This window comes from Pogoniulus pusillus, chromosome 16 (genome assembly GCF_015220805.1).
Source record: "Pogoniulus pusillus isolate bPogPus1 chromosome 16, bPogPus1.pri, whole genome shotgun sequence".
NCBI lineage: Eukaryota > Metazoa > Chordata > Aves > Piciformes > Lybiidae > Pogoniulus > Pogoniulus pusillus.
Window position 1 is genome coordinate 31,751 of NC_087279.1, and position 17,212 is coordinate 48,962.

A 17,212-nucleotide genomic window follows, 5' to 3' on the forward strand; every position below is an offset into this window, starting at 1 on the left:
CATCCAACTAGCTCCCAGTATATCCCAGTCTCCTTCCAGTCCCCTCACACTCCCTCTCAATACTCTCCCAGGGCCTTCCAGGCCACCCCAACTACCTTTCACACCCTCACACTGCCTTCCCATTCCCCTCCCAGTATCTTCCCTGTCCACTCCCACTCTGGCTCAGTCCCCCCCAGTCACTCACAATCCATTCCAGATCCCTTCCCATTCCCTCCCAATGCCCTCCTACTCCAGCCCAGTGCATCCCATTCCTCCACCAGTTCCCACCAGTTCCTCCCATTACCATCCCTGTCCCTCCCAGACCCATTCTCCTCACTGCCACCTCTCAGTCTCCTTCCCAGTCCCATCCCAGTCTCTCATAATCCCACTCCAGTCATTTCCCAGTACATCCCACTCCCCTCCCAGACCTTCTCTGTCCCTTCCACTCCTCTGTCATTTTTCTCCCAGTCCTAATCCAGTCCTTAGCAGGTCCACCTCAGTCCCCTCCCAGTCTCAGTCCAACTCCAGTCCCTCCCAACCTCTCCCAGTTCCTCTCAATCCACTCCCAGTCCCACCCAGCCTCACCCAATCCTTCCCAGTCCATCCCACTAGCTCCCAGTACATCCCAATCCCTTCCAATCCCCTCCCACTCTGGCTCAGTGCCCTCCCAGTCACTCATAATCCATTCCAGACCCCATCACATTCCCTCCCAATCCCCTCCCACTCCCTCCAAGTCCAGCCCATTCCTTTCTAACTTCCCATCAGTCTCTCCCATTCCCCTCCCTGCCCCATCCCACTACCTCCCAGTCCCATTCCCCTCCCTGGCACCTCTCAGGCCCCTTCCCAGTCCCCTCCCAGTTCAGCTCAGTTGTTCCCAGTCCCACCCACTCTCTCTCAGTCCCCTCCCAGTCCCAGCCCAGTCTCTCACAATCCAATTCCACTCCTTTCCCAGGACATCCCACTCCCCTCCCTGTCCTTTTCAGTCCCTTCCAGATCTTTCCCAGTTCCCTCACAGTCATCTCCTAGTCCCTCCCAGTCTCAGTCCAGTCGTCATCAGGTCCATCCCAGTCTCTCCCAGTCCCTCCCAAGCCCCTATCAGTCCCACCCAGCCCTCCCCCAATCCTTCCCAGTCCATCCCACAGTCTCCCAGTATATCCCAGTCCCCTTCCAGTCCTTTCCCATTCCCTCCCATTTCTCCACAAGTTCCCATGAGTCCCTCACAATCTCCTCCCTATCCCATCCCAGTACCTCCCAGTCCCACTTCCCTCCCTGCCACCTCTCAGGCCCCTTCCCAGTCCCATCCAATCCCTCACAGTCCCCTCCCAGTTCCACTATTCCCAGTCCACCCCACTCCCAGTCTCCTCCCGGTCCTTCCCAGTTCCTTTGAATCCCACCCACTCCCTACAACCCCCTCCCAGTCCCACCCCAGTCTCTTTCAATCCCATCCCACTCCTTTCCCAGTACATCCCAGTCCCCTCCCAGTTCTTCTCAGTACCCTCCAGGCCTCTCCCAATCCAATCCTCACCAGTCCCTTCCCAGTCCATCCCAATCCCCTCCTAGTCCCTTCCAGTGCCCTCCAACTACCTTTCACACCCTCCCACTACCTTTCCACTCCCCTCCCACTCTGGCCCAGTCCCCTCCCAGTCCCAATCCATTCCAAACCCCTTCCCATTCCCCCCAATCCTCTCCCTGGCCCAGTCCCCTCCCTGCCACCTCTCAGTCCTCCTCAGTCCCTTCCAGGCCTATCCCAGTTCCCTCACAGTCCTCTCCCAGTACCTCCCAGTCCAAATCCAGTCCTTACCAGGTCCATCCCGGTCCCTTCCCAGTCCCATTCCAGTCCTCTCCCATTTCCTTCCAATCCTCTATCACTCCCACCCAGCCCCCTCCCAATCCTTCCCAGTCCATCCCCCTAGCTCCCAGGCTATCCCAATCCCTTCCCAGTCCCCTCCCACTCTCTCACAATCCATTCCAGATCCCCTCCCAGGCCATCTCATTCCTCTCCCACTTCCCATCAGTCCCTCCCATTCCCCTCCCTGTCCCATCCCAGTACCTCCCAGTCCCATTCCCCTCCCTGACAGCTCTCTGTCCCCTTCCCAATCCCTCCCAGTCCCCTCACTCCTTCCCAGATCCCTTCCCAGCCCAGCCCACTCTCAGTCCATCCCAGACCTTCCAGTTCCTCTGAATCCCACTCACTCCCTCCCAATCCCCTCCCAGTTCCATCCCAGTCTCACAATCCCATTCCAGGCCTTTCCCAGTACATCCCAGTCCTTCTCAGACCCTTCCAGGCCTCTCCTAATACCCTCCCAGTCCTCTCCCAGTCCCAATCCAGTCTTTAACCAGGTCCAACCCATTCCCCTCCCATTCTCTCTCTGGCCTTCCCCCCCCTTCCCAGTTCCACCTCAGTTCCTCCCAGTCCATCCCATTGCCCTCTCAGTCCCTTCGCAGTACCTCCCAGTCCCATACCCCTCCATGCCACCTCAGTCCCCTTCCCAGTCCATCCCAGTCCCCTCGAGTCTCTCCCAGATCCCTTCCCAGTCCATCCAACTCTCTCCCAGTTCCTCTGAATCCCACCCACTCCCTCCCAGTCCCTCACAATCCCATTCCACTCCTTTACCAGTACTTTCACATTCCCAGTCCTTCCCAGTCCCTTCCAGGCCCATCCCAGTTCTCTCCCAGTCCTAATCCAGTTCTTGCCAGGTCCATCCCAGTCCCCTCCCAGTCTCTCCCAGTCCTTTCCCAGTTCTCTATCACTCCCACCCAGTCCTCTCCCAATCCTTCCCAGTCTATCCTACTGGCTCCCAGTATACCCCAGTCCCCTTCCAGTCCCCTTCATCAGCTCCCAATCCCCATCACTCTCTCCCAGTCCCTCCAAATCCCCTCCCAGTGCCTTCCCACTGCCTCCCAGTCCCTCCCAGTCCCTCATCCTTTCCCACTTCCCTCCCACTACCTCGCAGTCTCCTCCCACTCCTCGCCAGTCCCTCCCAATCCCATCCCACTCCCCATCTGCCCCTCCTGTTCCCCTCCATGGCTCTCCCAGTCACTCACAATCACTCCCAGTCCCTCATCAATCCCTTCCCACTCCATCCCACTCCCTCCCAGTCTCCTCCCAATCCCTCCCAGTTCCTCTGAATCCCCCCCCAGTCTAGCCTGGTCCCCTCCTAGTCCTTCTCAGTGTCTCCCAAACCCCTCCCAGTCTGGCTTAGTCTCTCCAAGTCCCTCCCAGACCATCCCATTCCTCTTCCAGTTCCAAGTAGTCCCTCGCAATCCCCTCCCAGTCTCTCCCAATCCCTCCCAGTCACTCATTTATTCCTTCCCACTCCACCCCAGTCCCTCCCAGTCTCTCTGAATTCCTCCCACTCTCTCCCAATCCCTTCCAGTCCCTCCCAGTCTCTCCAAACTCATTCCACATCCCCTCCCACTCTCTCCCAATCCCTTCCAGTCCCTCCCAGTCTCTCCAAACTCATTCCACATCCCCTCTCACTCTCTCCCAATCCCTTCCAGTCCCTCCCAGTCTCTCCAAACTCATTCCACATCCCCTCTCACTCTCTCCCAATCCCTTCCAGTCCCTCCCAGTCTCTCCAAACTCATTCCACATCCCCTCTCACTCTCTCCCAATCCCTTCCAGTCCCTCCCAGTCTCTCCAAACTCATTCCACACCCCCTCTCACTCTCTCCCAATCCCTTCCAGTCCATCCCAGTCCCCTCCCATTTCCTCCCAGTCCCCATCAGTCCCACCCAGCTCCCTCCCAGTCCATTCCTCTACCTCCCAGTATATCCCATTCCCCTTCCAGTCCCCTCCAGGAACTCCCAATCCCCTATCACTCTCTCCCAGTCCCTCTGCAGGCTTCCCACTCCCTCCCAGTTCTTCTCAGTGCCTCCCAAACCCCTCCCAGCCTGGCTCAGTCTCAGCCTCTCCAAGTCCTTTCCCAGTCCCTCCAAGTCCATCCCATTCCTCTCCCTGTTCCCATCAGTCCCTCCCATTCCCCTTCCTGTCCCATCCCAGGACCTCCCAGTCCCATTCCCCTCCCTCACACCTCTCACTCCCATTCCAGTCCATCCCACTCTGTCCCAGTCCATCCCAGTCTCTTGCAATCCCCCCAGAGCCTTTCCCAATACCCTCCCATGCCAAATTCCCTCTCAGTCTCTTCCAATTCCTTCTGATCCCTTCCAGATGCCTTCCCACTCCCTCCCATTGCCAGTCCAGTCCCCTCTCAGTCCAGCCCAGTCTCTCTCAGTCCTTCCCAGTCCCCTTCCAGTCCCACCCAGCCCCTCACAATCCCTCCCTGTCCATTCCACTATCTCCCAGTATATCCCAGTCTCCTTCCAGTCCCCTCAGTAACTCCCAATCCCCTATCACTCTCTCCCAGTCCCTCCAATTCCCCTCCCAGCCCCTTCCCAGTCCCCTCCCACTACCTCCCAGGCCTTCCCCATCCCAATCCCTTCAGGCCATCCCTGATGCCTTCCCAGACCCCTCCCTCTCCTCCCAATCCCTCCCAGTCACTCTCAGTTCCACTGAATCCCTCTCACTGCCTCCCAAACACCTCCCAGTCTGGCTCAGTCTCTCTCAGCCTCTCCAAGTCCCTTCCCAGTCCCTCCCATTCCACTCCCAGTTCCCATCAGTCCCTCCAAATCCCCTCACAGGCCCTTCCCAGTCCATCCCACTCCTCCCACTCAATCCCAATGCCCTCCCAGTCTCCTCCCAATCCCAGTCTCTCCCACTTCCACTGAATCCATCCCAATCCCTCCCAGTCTGGCCCTGTCCTCTCCCAGTTCCCTCCCAATTGCCTTCATTCCCATTCCTGTCCTTTCCTCCTCCATCCCATTCCCCTCCCAGCCCCTCCCCAGTCCATCCCAGTCTCTCTCAGTCCCAGTCCCTTCCAGTCCTCTCCCATTTCCTCCCAACCCCCTTCAGCCCTACCCATTCCCCTCCCAGTCACTCACATTCCCTCCCAGTCCCTCATGCATCCCTTCCCACTCCATCCCAATGCCCTCCCAGTCTCCTCCCAACCCCTCCTGGTGTCTCCCAGTCCCTCTGGACCCCTCCCAGCCGGGCAGCAGAAAGGCAGCAGCAGGAGCACATCCCAGCAGTAAAAGGATGTTAAATCCACCCCGACACAGGCACACAAAAGCCTCTGCAGGCAGCACAGCCTCGGCCCCTAGCCCAGCCCCTGCTCAGCTGCCCTGGCACCGCTGCCTCTGGGGCTCCACTGCCATCAGCCCAGAGCCAAGCAGCAAAGGCTCCACTGCACCAGCACCAACTGCACTGCGGCACAGGCTGCTGGCACAGCTGCCTCTCTGCCCAAGCACAGCCCTGAGCAGCAAGTGGCACAGCTGCACAAGTGACCTGCTTTGGCCAGCACAGCAACGAGGCCCAGGCAGCTCTGCCTTCTGGCTGCCACCTCCTGCACAGTGCCCTCAGAGTGCCCCTGAGGGGAACAGCTCCCCGAGGGAGACCTTAGCTGCAGCAGCACTGCCCAGCAGCCTCTCCAGGGCAGAGGCCTCTCCCCACACCTGAACACCCCCTTCAGTTTTCACTCCCTCACACCCTGAGCTTCTCCTCTGCAACCATCAGCACACTGAAAGGCCTAAGAGAAGGCTTTAAGCAAGGCTGGCACTTGGCACCAACTCACCACAGAGACATTTCTGCCCCCACAGCCACAGGAAATCCATTTCTGAACCAGCTGCAAGCAGCAATTGCATTTCAAACAGCTCCACGGCCTGGTACCAAAGCATCCCACCCTGCCAGGGCTTGGGGCTGAGGCTGAGTGCAGATCTGCAGCTGGGCTGGGGCAAAGCAGTTCAGCTCCCTGCAAAAAGAGAGAACAAACACAGCAGAGAACTCTCACCCAGGCACAAACAACAGAGACAGAAAGAGGGAGGCAACCTCCAGAGGACCCCAGGCCAACTTAGATGCCCACAATGCCCCTTCTGATGCCCCTGAACCCTGCTGCATGACCCCAGGCCCATTTTACCTGTCCCCAGACCCTTTTGAGGGCCCCCAGGCTCACTGCAGATGAGCCCAGAAGCCTCTAGCACAGCCCCAGACCTTTTTAGAGACCCCAGAACCCCTCTACACACTCACAGATCTCCCTTAGATGCCTCCAGACCCACTTTAGATCCAGCCCCACCGCTTTAGATGCCCCCAGGCCACTTCACATGTCCCCAAAAGACCTCTTGATACTCACAGACCCATTTTAGATACCCCCAGATCCCCTTTGGCCCCCTCAGAATCCCCTTAGGAGCCCCCAGATGGCCTTTAGCTGCCTCCAAAGCCCCTTCAGACGCCACTCAAGCCCCTCAGCAGCACCTGGCAGCAAGCAGCACCTTGCCAGGTCCCTCTCAACTCCTTCAGGACCCTGCAGAGGTACCCTTGGAGCACCAAAGGGCTTCCCCCAGAGACCCCCAGACACCTCTGTATGACCCCAGAACCCTCCAGATGCCCCCAGATCCCACTTTGATACCCCCACACTCACCTCACATGTACACAGACCCCTGCACAGGCTTACAGACCCTTTTTGGGGAGCCCAGAACCCCTCCAGATGCTCCCAGACTCCCTACACAAGCAGCGAGGGGCGGGACTGCGGCACGGCGCATGCGCGAAACTCCCTAGCAACGGGGGCGGGGCCGCGGACCTCCCTAGCAACGGGGGCGGGGCCGCAGCACGGCACATTCGCAAAGGTCCCTATCAATAATACGCCCCCGGAGCACCGCCCCGCCCCCGGTGCCTGCCGCTTTTAACTCCTCACTCCAATACTTACAAATCCAAACCAGTTCTCAGCTCTCCCTCCCACCTCTCACCTTCCCCTCCTCTCCTCCCCTCCCCTCAGCTTTCAGCCACTTCAATCGTGCACGGCCTTTAGAGACGAGGCAGGAAAACGGGCGACCGCCGCGGCTGAGGAAATGCAGTGTGGACAAGCAAACACACGGTGGCAGCACTCAGCACCGGCGCCACACCGCAGCCGCTACACAACTGCAGTACCCACGAGCAAACACCGGAGGGCAGCACACACAACCGAGAGCGCCTCTGCGCCCGGCCGGGGGCAGCGCCTTCAGCCCAGCGCCGCTCTGCCTATTGCCTTTGCCAACAGCACACCGCACGCAAGGCACAGCCCACGCTCTGCCACTCCTACACACTCACTTTATAGGGACAGCTCTCAACTCCAGCTGGGGCTACTCAGCACTTCCTTCATCTACTCTGGAGGGATTTACAGACAGCAGAGGAGACACAGGGGGAGCTGCTGACACCAGAATTAAGGCCGTTCTGCAGGAGCTAGAGGAAAAACACAGCTCTTCTGCCAGATGAGGGCCACAAAGATGAGCAGAGGACTGCAGCACCTCTCCTGGGAAGCAGGACTGAAAGAACTGGGGCTGTGGAGGCTGCAGAAGAGAAGGCAGAGCTTCGAGCTACGCTGCAGTATCTGAAAGGGACCTGCAGCAAAGCTGGAGGACTGTCTAAAAGGGCCTGTGCTGATACTCTGTGCATTTAAAAGGATTGCAGTGAAGCTGCTCCAAGAAAAACTTTAGAGACTGAAGAAATCAAAAACCAAACTGCCAGATTCCCTCACACAACTTCCTACATGACCTCAGCAAACCCCTTTCACTTCACATCGCTTCTGACACCCACTCTGGGAGCTGGACACTCCTTCTCTCCCTGAAGCCGGGAGAAAGATCTGGTGAACGTGGCAGCACGTGGCAGAGGGTCAAGACTTAAGCAGACACCTGATTGCTATCACAGCTCAGAAACGACTGAGACACATGCCCTCCTCCCAAACCTAGCAGTTAGGAAGTGCTACAGCTGCACCAGATCACACTGGGATCTGCTTCTTGCACAGGATGCAGCAGATTCTGGTCCATAGCTCAGAGAGGATTGCTTAGCTACTGCTGTTTATAAACACGAACCAAAAACAACCACAACAACAAAGGCTCAGAGCTGGAAACAGTTCTCAGCAGTGCAGCAAAATCCCTTTCTTTTATTCCATAGAGAGGTGCTGCAGTGACCTCAGGGGTTTTTAAGTCAAAAGCTGCTTGCTGGAATCACAGAATCAGTCAGGGTCAGAAGGGACCACAAGGACCTCGTTCCAGAGACACTTCACACTAGCCCGAGCCAAAACTAGAACGGTAGGAAAAAAGGCAAATCACAAAACACAGGACTGCCTTAACTGTCCTACATTGTAACTAGCAGCACCAAGTCCCAATCAATTCAGAGCCTTGGCACTGTTTCTCCTTGAAGATTTTAACCCTGGACACAAAGGAGTCCTGCTCTCAGCCATGGGATTACAATAAAAGTGACTCAAATGACTCAAAAGGGTAACACAAATGCCTTTTCCTGACCAATCTCTCTACATGTTCCTATGATGCTCCACTAACTCCCTCCTTCAGAGTGGCTAACAGTCTCCAACAGACACTGCACCAGCAGCTACCTTGAAGATCTGTAACCAGCTGAGAAGGCTGTAAACAAATTCACCTCCTTCAGAAAGCTTCTCATCAGTTACACAGAGCAGTCAGAGCCTGCTTCCATTCACATCTTTCTTTATCAGGTTCCACTGTGGAGTCAGAACACTTAAAGTTCACTTAGTCACAGGTTAAGTCGACTCTGCTGTTGGTATCCAACCCCATGCTGCTGGCTGAAGCAAAGTATTCCAGGGCTTGAAGTTGAGACTGCAACACGAGAGACCTCCTGTGCCAAGTGCTGCTTTGGGTTTCTGGGGTTGGGGTCAGGAGGGGATGGGTGGCAGGTGGCTGACTCCTGCTTTCTGCAAACAGAAACAGGCTAAGGTAATTGTGCACTGCAGGATCTCATTTTGTATTTACCTCTTGATCTCAACCCAGAGGGTTTTTCCTTGGCTGTGTTACTTTTGCCTCACTTCTGTGTTGGAGGGAAACAGGAGGCTAAGCCATTACAGCACTGTAAGTTGTTCAGGCACTGGGAAAACAATTCAACAGGGCCCTGCGTTCCAGGAGGTTTATCAAGTAGCCTGCCAACATTTTCAGGTGCTAAAGAACTAATGAACATTCCATTTAGGAAACAGCTCCCTCAGCTCATAGCAAGCAAACATTCCCCACTGTCACTAATCCTAGGAGCTGATAAAAGACTTCATTGAATGGTTTAGGTTGGAAGGGACCTCTCGTGATGACAATGACCAACAAATGACTCCCTTCAATAAATAAGCGATTTGGGAAATTCCAGAGAGTACTTTTGCTAAACAAGTTAGTCTCTTTTCTTTTCCATCAGGTCTTTCTGTTGAAGCTCAGCATCTGAAAGCTCTGTACCTCCTCCCTGCCCTCCTGCTGCTGCCCTCCACCTTTCCCCGGGCAGCCCCTGCCGTCCTGCCCCCACTCTCTGCCTTCCCCCGGGCAGTCTCTGCTGCTTTCCTCCTCCTCCTCTCCACTCTACGTTACCAGCTCCTGCTCCATTACCAGTTCCATTACCAGCTGCTGCTGCTGGTCCGTTACCAGCTCCAGTTAGTGCTCCTGCTCCATCTTTGCCTCCATCGCAGAACCCAGAGCAAAACCTTCGAGGATCCAACCTCCTAGAGAAACCTCAGCCTCAGTAGCAACACAGACTTAGCACCCGTGAGCTAAGGTGGATGTTGCAGTGGGTCAGTAGCCCAGCCCTAAGGTGGCCCTAGCTAGCCAGGGGGCCAGCCAGGCCCCCCAGCCTTTGAAACCCTCCACCACGCACCCGGTGCTCACCCGTGCGCACTCACCTGGGATGCCAGGCGGAGGATCCCTTGGCCCACAATGGGCCCAGCTTGGGGCTGGGCTCCTCCTGCTCTGCTTCTAAAGGGCACTGAGCAGGGAGGGCAAAGTGGCCACAGCTGGGGTGGGAGGAGACTTCAATTGACCTCCCCTTTTTAAGCTGCCCCAGGAGAGGCAGAAGCCTTTGGCTGATCCCCTTTGCGGGGGTAGGTTGGCTGTGTCCTTTGTGGGGTGGTGTTTTGGCTGTGTCCTTTGTGGGGTGCTTTTGCTTTTCTCTAAGCCACTCCTCCCCTTTGCTCTGCTTGGGATTTCTGTTCCTCCTTGGTATGCTGTGCTTAAAGCTGTGCTTGCAGTTGTGCTGTTTCCTTCATGAGAGAGGTTTGCTTTTGTGCTTCCTGCCTTGCTGCTCTCTTGTTTTCACCTGTTGGAACATCCACAAGTCATAAGCCAGGGAACACCCACAAGTCATGAGCCAGGGAACACCCACAAGTCATAAGCCAGGGAACATCCACAAGTCATAAGCCAGGGAACATCCACAAGTCATAAGCCAGGGAACATCCACAAGTTCACTCACTCACCCTGGCATCTCTTCAGATCTAACAAACTTCCCCAAGTTCTCTACATCATATCAGCAAACTTCTCCCACACTGTCACCAACACTCAGTTCTGTTCCTGGTATGTTCCACTGAAGAGTTTTTATCATCAATGACTGCAATAGCCACAAGTTTTCCTAAAATAAGGAATAAAATACTTGAAACCATTTAAAAAGGAAACATGCATTCCCAGCTGGAAAGTATTCCGACTTAGAAGATGAGCCTGCAGTGTGAGTGCAGCCCAGACAGCAGCCCTGTGCTGGGCTCCAGCAAGCGCAGTGTGGGCAGCAGGGCAAGGGAGGGGATTCTGCCCCTTGCCTCTGCTCTCCTCACACCCCACCTGCAGTCCTGGGGGCAGTTCTGGAGCCCCCAGCACAAGAAGGACATGGAAGTGTTGGAGCCAGTGCAGAGGAGGCCACCAAGATGCTGAGAGGGCTGCAGCAGCTCTGCTCTGAGGACAGGCTGAGAGAGCAGGAGCTCTGCAGCCTGGAGAAGGAAACCTTGGTGTGGCCTTCCAGTATCTGAAGGGGACCTACAGGAAGACTGGGGAAGGACTATTGACAGGGTCTTGTAATGACAGGGTAAGGGAGAATGGGTTTAAACTGGCAGAGGGGAGATTCAAACTAGATGTTAGGAAAGGGTTCTTTCCAGCGAGGGGGGTCAAACACTGGTGCAGGTTGCCCAGGGAGCTTGTGGATGCTCCATCCATGGAGGTGTTCAAGGCCAGGTTGGACGAGGCCTTGAGCAGCCTGTCCTAGTGGGAGGTGTCCCTGCCTATGGCTGGGGCTTGGAACTGGATGAGCTTTGAGGTCCCTTCCAACCTAAACCAGTCTGTGATTCCATGATAAAAACTACAGAGCAGATCTACTTCAAAGTTACCTGAACCCATCAGATACAAGACATAAACCCATCCAGACTTAAGACTTCTCAGTTCCCTGTAGGCACTGCAAGAGTTGATAGGTAGTTTATGCAAATCCTAAACTGCTCTCAAATTAAAAGGCCTACTCATTTTTTTGTGTGTGACTACTACAGGGTTAGACATACTCATTTTTTCTGTTGAGGAAAGGACTGGTGCAGGCTTTGGATGAGGCTTCTGTCAGTAGAGCAGGTCTCACCAACACCAAACACAGACTGGCACTGTCCATCTTAACTGTAAATAATTTCAGGGGCTTGAAAAGTTACTTCTTAGTGCTCCTCAGTTGTTACTCCTGTTCCGTAGAAGAGATGGCAAAGACTTTAGTGGCAGCAGCAGCTCACCTCTGTCTCCAAGTTCATGAAGTGTAAAGCCATCCACATGAAGATACCCTTGAAATCTTGCTCTGTTTATCCAGGATGACAAATCACCATCTTCACACTCTGACAACAAAAGAGAAAGCAAGCAAGCAAGCAGAATGTGTTCTTCTGTTGCTGCTGTGAGGTGGGCAATAACATTTATTTCAGCCTAGAGAAGCCTATTTTTAACCCTCTACTGTTTCCAGACAAGGTCTCTCACCTTTCCAGAAATGTCACTCCTAAGCTGCTAAAGCAATTTGCAGCTGTTGAACAAAAAGTGTATTAGAGCACAGCATGCAGTGCTGATTGGCTGATTAGTTTCACCCAAACCAAGGACAAACAATCCTCTCCCAGCAGGGAATGTGACATGGGAAGGGAGCTGTGACTGACAGCACTTTCCTGCCCAATGGTAAGCTGCACATAAAACAATATCCAGTCTCTTGCAGGGCCTCTGCACTGACTGGTTTACAAAAACCCTTCTAATACATTTTAAGAGAGTAAGATTTGTGCAAAGTGAATTAGGAGCCTGGATTGAAACAAGGCTTGTGTGTTTTGACAGGGGTGGCAAAAGCAGACAGGTCACACCACAAAAAAGCAGTTTAAAATTGTTTCTCTTTGACAAAATTTCCTTCTCCAGGCCACTTCAAAAGTAAAACTAAATCAAATGCAGATCAAGGAGGTCACTGAGTGAACTTTTCTTTGGTGGGTGACTGGTTGCAAGGCAATAGAGCGAAGAGGAAGGCAAGCACAGCCCTTCCATGACAGCTCAAAGAATACCCTTGAGGGCCCACCTGGAGTATTTTGCTGTGGCACCACAGAGTCACCGTGTCTGGAAGCGCTCAGGAACAGCCTGGGTGAGGCACTTAGTGCCATGGTCTAGTTGAGTGGACAGGGCTGGGGGCTAGATTGGACTGGATGAGCTTGGAGCTCTCTTCCAACCTGCTTGACTCTGAGTCTATGAGTCTGCCCTGCTCTGGTGAGACCTACCTGGAGTACTGCACACAGCTACAGAACCTCCAACAGAAGAGACAAGGACCTGCTGGAGCAGGTCCAGAGGAGGGCCGCAGTGCACAGGAGCAGTGCAGTAGCCAGCTAGGGTTGGGCTCTGCTGCCAGGCAACCAGCAACAGAACAAGGGGACACAGTCTCAAGTTGTGCCAAGAGAGGTACAGGCTGGTTGTTAGGCACTTAGTGCCAGGGTCCAGTTGATTGGTTAGGGCTGGGTGCTAGGTTGGACTGGGTGATCTTGGAGGTCTCTTCCAGCCTGGCTGATTCCATGATATGGCCAATATCCACTTTTACTTACCATCAGAAACAAAGGAAGCTCCATCTTTGAAGACCACAACAGCAGGCAACTCAGGCAAGGTCACATACTGAAAGAGGGGTTTTCAGTTAGTCCAGGGAAGATGAAAAGACTCTGAAAGACACCAGCAATATTCCCATGTGGAAATGTCATTCATTCCAGTACAGTTCTCCTGGTTATTTTCTGTTATTCTTATTGTGACCTTCCAGTAGCTGAAGGGGGCCTGCAAAAGAGCTGGGCAGAGACTTTTCAGGCTACCAGGTAGGGACAGGACTAGGGGGAATGGAGCAAAGCTGGAAGCGGGGAAGATTCAGACTGGACGTGAGGAAGAAGTTGCTCAGCAGGAGAGTGGTGAGAGCCTGGAATGGGTTGCCCAGGGAGGTGGTTGAGGCCTCATCCCTGGAGGTGTTTAAGGCCAGGCTGGATGAGGCTCTGGACAGCCTGCTCTAGGGCAGGGTGTCTCTGCCCATCGCAGAGGGGTTGGAACTAGATGATCCCTGTGGTCCCTTCCAACCCTGACTGATTCTAGCATTCTAGAGGTGGTTAGTGGGAAGCTCTAGTTGGCATGAAAACCAGCTTGCTGCTTACATGACTGTGATCAAAGACTCTTAAAGGGGTCCAGCCTCCTTCCACTGCACCACTGAACAGTACTTTTGCTCAGCTGGGGCTCAAGTGCAAAAGGCAATACTCAAATTGATACAAGGCTTCTGGAAATCCAACAGTGCACTACTTGTGATGGAGCAAATTGAGATGGGAAAATGCAGGTGCCTAAAAAATAACTGATGCTAGTTCTCAAAGTCATGCATTGTCAGGCATGGAGGAGACTTTTATCTGTCCCACTTGGAGACAACAATACATGGAGAGACCTGCAGAATTCAACAGCAGCACAGATTTACATGGAGTGGCTCTGGAAGCACCAGCTGCACGTTCCATGGAGTGGCCGTGCCTGGAGGTGTTGAAGCCAAGCCTGGCTGGGGCACTTAGTGCCATGGGCTGGGTGATTGGCCAGGGCTGGGCGCTAGGCTGGGCTGGCTGAGCCTGGAAGTCTCCTCCAGCCTGTTGGATTCTAAGTTATGCATGCTTATTGTAATAAACATACAACTCCTAATGAGATACATGAGCACTCTGTGCACTCACTGCCTGACAAAGCTGATCCCCTGCTGTGCACTCATCCTTTATATACCCACTTCAAACAAAGGTAAGAAGTTAGCTGCAGACAACAGCAGCAAGGCTGTGTGCAGAACTTGCCTTGATCAGTGCAAAGGGAAGAAAAGCTGAATTAGCTTATCCACCCCCTGCCAGCAGAGTCAAACTTCTCCTTGGAACAGCTTTCTTAGCCCACAGGCAGCAGCAGCAGTGGTTTCCCTCTCCAGGTTTACTCCAGGTAGCTGAGGGCTTTCTTTCAGGAAGCTACTCTAAGCGATGCTAAGCAGCAAGCTGGAGTTGCAGAGCAAGCAGCTTGTTTGCTTGGGGGGGAAATGACAAACTGGCTGTGCTCAGAAGAGTCACATCTCACTTGAGCAACATTTATTGCAGCTCCACACTGAGATCAGTTCCTTGGTACAAAGAAGGGAAGGGAGAAACCATAGAATCACAGAATCAAGCAGGTTGGATTGGTTGATTCCATGATCCTCACCTGGTTAATTCTGTGATTCTATGATTCCAACCTGCTTGATTCTATGATTCCAACCTGCTTGATTCTATGATTCCAACCTGCTTGATTCTATGATTCCAACCTGCTTGATTCTATGATTCCAACCTGCTTGATTCTGTGATTCTGTTATTCCAACCTGGTTGATTCTGTGATTCTGTTATTCCAACCTGGTTAATTCTGTGATTCTATGATTCCAACCTGGTTGATTCTATGATTCCAACCTCTTTGATTCTACACACAACTACCCAAAGGGAGGCTGTAGCCAGGTGGGGTTGGGCTCTGCTGCCAGGCAGCCAGCACCAGAAGAAGGGGACACAGCCTCAAGCTGTGCCAGGACAGGTTTGGGCTGGATATTAGGAGGAAGTTGTTGGCAGAGAGAGTGATCAGCATTGGAATGGGCTGCCCAGGGAGGTGGTGGAGGGCTGGGTGCTAGGCTGGGCTAGATGAGCTTGGAGCTCTCTGCCAACCTGCTTGATTCTGTGCTTCTCTGATAACAGCCCCACATCTCTCACAACCATCTCCAGCACCTAAGTGATGCTAGCTGAGGAAGCTGGAGAGTTCTGATGAGAAGCTAACAGGATCCTGCTGGCCTTTATCTGAAGGAAGCAAAGTGCTGAGGCCAGCAGGCTCGAGGAGATAAATTGCCAGGGTTTTTTTTTCATTCCCATTTCTTTGCTGCAGGGCTGCAGAGGTGACTTTGAGCAGGAACTTCTCTGCATGCACTTGGTTATAATAAAGGGGAAACAGTGTAAAAGGTCATATCCAAGCCTGACAAAAGATTGAGGTGCACTGGGAGTAAGGTTAACAAACTATTTTCATTCAATTCTGGTTTGGATGTCCTAGCAATTCTAAGGGACACTTCAGGTCATGAGTGGCAGCAGGTGAGAGAGCACTGAATTAAGGCTCAGAAACATTGAAGTCTCACTCCAGTTGTGGCACTGAGGCATCTTAACGGCAAGAGAGGTCTCTGAATGAACTGGGAATGGTTGAAGCATAGAAGCATAGAATCAACCAGGTTGGAAGAGACCTCCAAGATCAGCCCAATCCAATCACAGAATCATAGGACCATAGAACCCACCAGGTTGGAAGAAACCTCCAAGAGCAGCCCTATCAAAGTCAGCAAAGAAAACAGTCACTAAGGGATCTTGAATTGAAGACTGAAACGTAGTTTCTTAAGTACTGGAATGCTGGTCCAGTTTTGCACTTCCAGCAACATCCAGCACAAGTTACTTTCCACTCTGAGCAGAACAAGGCAAGGAGAAAGGTAAGAGGGTTTTACTGGTTTCTGGTTTTACAAACTGCTGGCACATTGCACATGGAAATCATTCTTGAGAGCTACAATGAGTTCATTCCAGAAAATGAAGATGCAGTTGTTGGCTTTAATAAATTGTGAATAACTATGGCTTCACTGGTAGGCTAGCTCATTAAAATAATCATTAGAAATGCAATCAAGTTGCCAAGTTTGTCCAACTCTGTTTAATCTATTTCATCACAAAGGCTGTCTACAGAAAGAGGGCAGCTATTCTTAAGGGACAAAACACCTATCAGTCATTACAAGGAACTAAAAAACAGCACTGCAGTCAAACTCATTTCACAAAGGTTAGTACAGCCTGAAAAGCTTTTCTCCCCAATTTCTTCATTTCCAGGGCATGCTGAAGCCCCAGAGAGTCCAAAAAGAATGTTTTTAAAGCTAGGTATTATTCCTGTGACACATTCAGAGGAATGGCTACTGAATAAGGCCAGCATTCTCAATACCAACTGAAGAAGTTACACCCCAAATAGAACTGGCATTAGTGAAGTAAACTTTAAGGTAATGCCTCTTAATTTTAAAAGCTAGATTGTAAAAAACATCTTTAGCTAACAAAAGCCACTGTGTATTCCAACTAGTGGTCATGAGATCCCATACTGGAAATGTGTTTCTGTTCTTTTAGCAACCATTCAGTGATAATACAGCTCAACTTGAAGCTATACTCCCCACAAATTTCCTCTTGAAATCTCCAAGCCCTTACTGCTTTGAGAGGAATGCTGAGGAATCAGTGTTCTACTCAATTATGGAATTATGGTGTGACTCAAGAACTGCCTAGAGAACAAACTGTGACTTTTATTCTGAGCATGTTAAACGTTGCCAGTTAATACAGTCACTTGGTCTTCCCATCCAACCTTCATCAATTCATAGAGCACTTTAGGTTGAAACAGACCTTGAAGATCACCTAGTCCCAACCCCCTCTGCCATGGCAGGGACACCTTCCACTAGACCAAGCTGCTCAAGGCCTCATCCAATCTGACCTTTAACATCTCCAGGGAGGGGGAAGCCACAATCTCCCTGGGCAACCTGTTCCACTGTCTCACCACCCTCGCTGTAAAGCATTTCTTCCTAATATCCACTCTAAATCTCCCCTCTTCCAGGTCTAAAACATTACTCATAAAACTGCTTACTAATTCTTATTACTACCTCCTGGATGAGTGGAGGTCACCAAAAAGTTTCTTCTTGAAGCTTTGCTTCTGAAAGCAAAACTCTACCATTCAAGCACTTCCTGAAGAGGATCATTACAGGTGAAAATTAAGTATGCAGGTCTACTGTCAGTCATCACAACAGTAAAAGCATCTTGAGAAAGCTAATTAAAGCTAGGAACAAACACTCTCACCCCCTCTCCAGCTTATTTTTCCCCAAAAGAAGGATCACAGTATGCTCTGTTATGGCAAACAGAAAGCAA

General features: G+C 52.6%; 1 protein-coding gene across 6 annotated transcripts in view; it reads right to left on the minus strand.

Annotated features, from left to right (window-relative positions):
* LOC135182250 (protein disulfide-isomerase TMX3-like) overlaps nucleotides 1–17,212 on the minus strand; it is a 59,812-nt gene that overhangs the window by 28,279 nt on the left and 14,321 nt on the right. For 3 of the 6 annotated variants that reach the window (XR_010305123.1, XR_010305124.1, XM_064156103.1), the window contains exons 8-11: nucleotides 11,528–12,958; nucleotides 10,256–10,407; nucleotides 9,686–10,098; nucleotides 5,609–5,785 (exon numbers count right to left, since the gene is read on the minus strand). Coding sequence is in view for 3 of the 6 variants with exons in the window: in XM_064156103.1 (XP_064012173.1) it covers nucleotides 5,609–5,711 (103 nt within the window). In the remaining 3 variants the exon portion in view is untranslated. Of the gene's footprint in view, nucleotides 1–5,608; nucleotides 5,786–8,490; nucleotides 8,732–9,685; nucleotides 10,099–10,251; nucleotides 10,408–11,527; nucleotides 12,959–17,212 lie in introns of those variants that run through there. The other 3 variants (XR_010305125.1, XM_064156104.1, XM_064156105.1) reach the window with 3 other exon arrangements.